This window comes from Myotis brandtii, unplaced genomic scaffold (genome assembly GCF_000412655.1).
Source record: "Myotis brandtii unplaced genomic scaffold, ASM41265v1 scaffold78, whole genome shotgun sequence".
NCBI classification, from domain to species: domain Eukaryota; kingdom Metazoa; phylum Chordata; class Mammalia; order Chiroptera; family Vespertilionidae; genus Myotis; species Myotis brandtii.
This window is the reverse complement of record NW_005371131.1, coordinates 535182-539817: the sequence shown is the minus strand read 5'-3', so window position 1 is coordinate 539817 and position 4636 is coordinate 535182. Positions and strand designations below refer to the sequence as shown.

Below are 4636 nucleotides of genomic sequence, written 5' to 3'. Positions count from 1 at the left end.
TTATCGATGTTTCTCTCTCATCGATGTTTCTAACTCTCTATCCCTCTCCCTCCCTCTCTCTCTCTGAAATCAATAATATATATATATATATTTTTTAAAAAAGACTGCAGACAGAGCAACATCCCAGGAGGCAGGGAGCAAGGAGTCCACGTACACAGCCACCATGGCCTGAAAAGAGAGCCAGCAGCAAAATGGAGAGTAACAGGACCCCTGCATTTGGATTAGAATGTGACTGGAATGCAGACTCCCTTGTGACTAATTCCTGGCCAAAGGCATTTAGGTGGAAGACATGTGTGCAACTTTCCAAGAAGTGTTCCTAAAGAGAGTGCCCTTCCGCCTTCCTGTTGGCTGGAAAGGTGGCTGTGACAGCTGGACCTAATGTGGCCAGCTGGGACCATGTGGTGACCTAGAGAACGGAAGCCACACATGGGGGAGCAACAAGACAGAAGGAGCCTGGGCCCCTGAGGACTTTGAGGAGCAGGGCTGCCACACCAGCCCTCTCTGCCATGGCTGTCACTTAGGAGAAAATGGAAATCCTATCCTGCTTCCCCACTACCCTGTGGGGCTTCCTATCACTCAAGCCCGACCTAAGTGTAACTGACAGAGAAGCAGACTCAGGATGTACGTGGGAGGAAAACCAACAGAATTTGTTAAGGACCCAGATGGGGCTGTGGGAGGCGGAGGAATCAGGATCACTCCTGGGTGTCTGGATTGCACAACCATGTAGATGGATGGTGATGCCCTTTGCTGACACGGAAATGCTTGGATGGGAGCAGGTTAGAGAGGAGAGCAGACAGATGCCAGAGCCAAGTGAGGAATGTCAGGAATTCCAAGAAGAGATATGAGCTTAGCTTGAAACCCCACCCAATTTGCTTTTGTGCTGTCTCAACACATGGAAACAGCTGCACACGAAGAGAAATGGATGCGGAACCAGATGACGCCAAGATCCTACTTCCTCACTGCCTCCTGCGCAACCTGCTCACTTCTGAGCCTCGGTTTTCTCATCCACACGAGGGGACGCTGCCTGCCTCGCTCCCCTCCGCAGGCCGCTGGAGGATGCGCTGATGCACCGCATGCGGAAGTATGTTGACGGTAAGGTGCACCAGCACAGGCGTAGTTAATAAACTGCTGGTAAAGGGTGTAACCTGTGAGATGGAAGTCTGCCCAGAGCAGGGCTCAAGCTTCCCAAGACAAAGCTGGAATCCCGTCAATGGATACTGACAACTCATAGGACTTGGGGATGATTTGCATGTGGGGGGTGTGGAGCCCCCAGGGCAGGGCACCTCAAAAGCAAGGATGGCCCTGGCCCGGTGGCTCAGTTGGTTGGAGTGTCATCCCGTTACCAAAAGGTTGCGAGTTCGACTCCTGATCGGGGCGTGTACGGGAGGCAACAGATCAGTGTTTCTCTCACATTGTCGTCTCTCCCTCTCTCTCTAAAGTCAATAAAAACATATCCTCGGGTGAGGATAAAAAAAAAAAAGTGCCCTAACTGGTTTGGCTCAGTGGATAGAGCATCAGCCTGCAGACTGAAGGGTCCCAGGTTCGATTCCAGTCAAGAGCATGTACCTTGGTTGTGGGCACATGCCCAGTAGGTGGTGTGCAGGAGGCAGCTGATTGATGTTTCTCTCTCATCTATGTTTCTAACTCTCTATCCTTCTCCTTTCCTCTCTGTAAAAAATCAATAAAATATATTAAAAAAAAAAAAAAAGTAAGGATGAGTGGCCCTCCAAAGAGTAGACCCACTGCCCTGGTCAGCTGTGCTCTCCGGAACAGCAGTCCTCAGCGGCAGGCCTGGGGAAGGGCAGCCAGAGCTCCAACTAGTTCTGCTTTGTTTAAACTATGTCTGGACTGGCCACTGAACTGAATTCTTGCCCACCTGCCCACTAGGGTGCCTCTGCCTCAGTTTCCCTGTGGAGCCAGGCCCTGAATTCTCACCTGATTGGCTGGGGCTGATACCTTGCCTTGCTCTTCTCCTGGTGGCTGGACCTTGAACCCCAGCTGCCACTTCCTGAGACTCTTGCTGCCACGCCTGCTTACTCAGAATGACCCTGAGGTTGCCTTCTCACCAAGGCCCTGGGTGCACCTAGGATCCAGCCAGAGCCTTCTGCCTGCAGGTCCCCCCTCCATGCCTCCCACGTCTGGAACAACCTTATCCATTCTGTTCTGCCTGACTCACTCCTACTGATTCTCCCACACACAGAGGAGCCCACCAGGAAGTGGTGCCTCCTTGTGTCCCCCTGTTCCGTGGGCCCCTCACGCAGTATTGCCTGGTCTGCAGGTGGCCTCCCCCACGGACTGCGCGTTCCTTGAAAGCACAGAGCGCGTTTTGTCATCTCACAGCAGCAGCTGGGCCTGGCCCAGGACTCCAGAGACACGAGGTGCTCGGAGCATGGTGACTGGATGGATGGAGGACGGGATGGCGAGAGGAATAAATAAACGGAAAGGGGCTGTTGGTACAAGCCCACTCAATGCCAGCCTGCAGGATCCCACACGCCTCGGGACCGTGCATTTTAGGTCCTTGGCCACTCCCCTCCCCTTTTCCTAAAAGCCCTGCAGCTGGCTTCTGGCCCCTTCCTTCTAGCCCATGGCCGACCCAGTGTGCCCTGAGAAGTGACAGCTATCTACCTGTTATAAGCTCTCCTGAACAAAACTAGGCTGGCCCCTAAAGACTGTCATGCCTTTAAGACCCAGGGAGACAGGTGACCCCTGGGCCTTACCCTGTCTGCATGGGTCAAGCCCCACAGCAGGAAACAGCCCAGTCTTCTGTGCCCCCTGCCCCTGCTCCAGGGACCCCGATGGGCCAGAAGGAGGGAGTCTAGGAAGCCCCGCCCTCCACTGAAGAGCGGTTCCCTCTCCCACCCCTCCCCTGAGCCCTCAGATGTAGACCCAAAGCCAGGGACCTGGGGGAGTCAAGGGAAAGATGTGTGTGTCACAGCAGATCACCACTCACCGGAAGGCGGTCTGTGAGTTCCGGGGGCTGACCAGGATGCAGTCCCAGGTGCGACTGGGAAAGTTGTGGAACAGCATCAGCTGCCCTTCCTCCCGAATCCGGCCACTCGAGGTGTAGTCGGCCAGAGACACCTCCTTCACCCGGAACGGGTTAGAGAACAAGCTGGTGACGCTGCTGAGGGTGTTGACCAGGCGGCCGAAGAACTGCATCTTCTGCGGGGCCGGTGGGGGGGCCCTGCTGCCTCCCCGCTCCGTCTGGAAGAAATCGGGGTCTCTGGTTAGCGGGCTCAGACTCCCAGGCCCATCTCACCAAGGACAGCAGTTTCCTGCCCAGGTGCCCATGGCTCCCCACCAGCGTGGTCCCCCTGATGCTGGGCCTGGAGGGAGCTGACAAGGAAGGGAGAGAGAGAATGGCACTGCGTGGGAGGGAAGAGGCCTTGTGGGGGTAAGAGAGATGCCACCGGCACAGGCGACCGGACCCAGTTTCCCAGCAGAGACTTAGTTTCCTCATCTGTGGTATGGAGCCGTGGTGATCAAATGAATGCACACACGGGCGGCCCTGCCCTGGGCCAATGGAGCGGTTCTCCTTACGTGGGGAAGGGGGAGAGTCAACTTTTTGGTACGCGAAGAGCTTGGCAGGGTCATTTCAATTCCACAAACAAACCAGTGACCCCTCTCTACCAGAAACCACCAGGGGAGGGAGGTTAGTACTTGTCTGACACCTTTAACACCTGCCCCACTGGTTTCCCAAGGAGCTCCGAGGGAACACAAAACCGAGCTCCCGGAAATGAATAGGAATGAAAAAACTTAGAAAAAGTGAACACCTATTTGGGGGGACATTTTACGTTTCATGTTCACGGGGTCACAGTTTCTGCTGTTAAATTATCCTGTTTGGATGATAGAATGATTATATTTTTTTAAATGTATTTTTATTAATTTCAGAGAGGAAGGGAGAGGGGGAGAGAGATAGAAACATCAATGATGAGAAAGAATCATTGATCGGCTGCCTCCTGCACGCCCTACACAGGGGATCGGGCCAGCAACCAGGCATGTGCCCTGACTGGGAACTGAACCATGACCTCCTGGTTCATAGATTGACACTCAACCACTGAGCCACACCGGCCAGGCATGGATGACAGAATTAGATGTCTTGTTATTTCCTGGGTTCCCAGAAAGCACTCTGCCTTCCTGAGTGAGTGTCACCAAAGTCAGGTGACACTCAGCCAGAGGCCGCCCTGTCTCTGTGCGGCACACACCTGCCAAGAGCGTGTCCGACCCCGAGGACAGAGGGTGGGGGTGTGGGCAGGGGAGTGGACACTTCAGTGGACACTAGTCACAACCTGGCTGTGTGTTGAGGAGCAAATCAACTTTAGGAATAACAGGAACAAGAGGCCTCATTTAATTCTCTAAACAGAGAATACGAGTCAATAATAATTACATCAGAGACGTTTACTGAGCACTTACTAGGTAGTAGGCCCTGAGCTAAACACGTCACGTCACTGTCTCGTGTCATTCTCACAAAACCACAGGAGGCAGATGCACTGAGCACACCGCACAGCTCTGGAGCAAACTGCGTTCAAATCCCAGCCTCACCAACAACTCGGGAAGAGCATGCGGCACTCTGAGACAGGCTCAGCGGCACCGAGTCCACGACGCACCCGTGCTGTTCATGGGCCACAGGCATGGC

The 4636-nt window shown here is 54.2% G+C and overlaps 1 protein-coding gene across 4 annotated transcripts in view; it reads right to left on the bottom strand.

Moving 5' to 3' along the window:
• Positions 1 to 4636, bottom strand: part of PLA2G6 (phospholipase A2, group VI (cytosolic, calcium-independent)) — a 44478-nt gene that overhangs the window by 33301 nt on the left and 6541 nt on the right. For all 4 annotated transcript variants that reach the window (XM_005883203.2, XM_005883205.2, XM_014530803.1 and 1 more), the window contains one exon: positions 2951 to 3204. In XM_005883203.2, the coding sequence (XP_005883265.1) occupies positions 2951 to 3159 (209 nt within the window). In that variant the 5' untranslated portion in view covers positions 3160 to 3204. The remainder of the gene's footprint in view (positions 1 to 2950; positions 3205 to 4636) is intronic.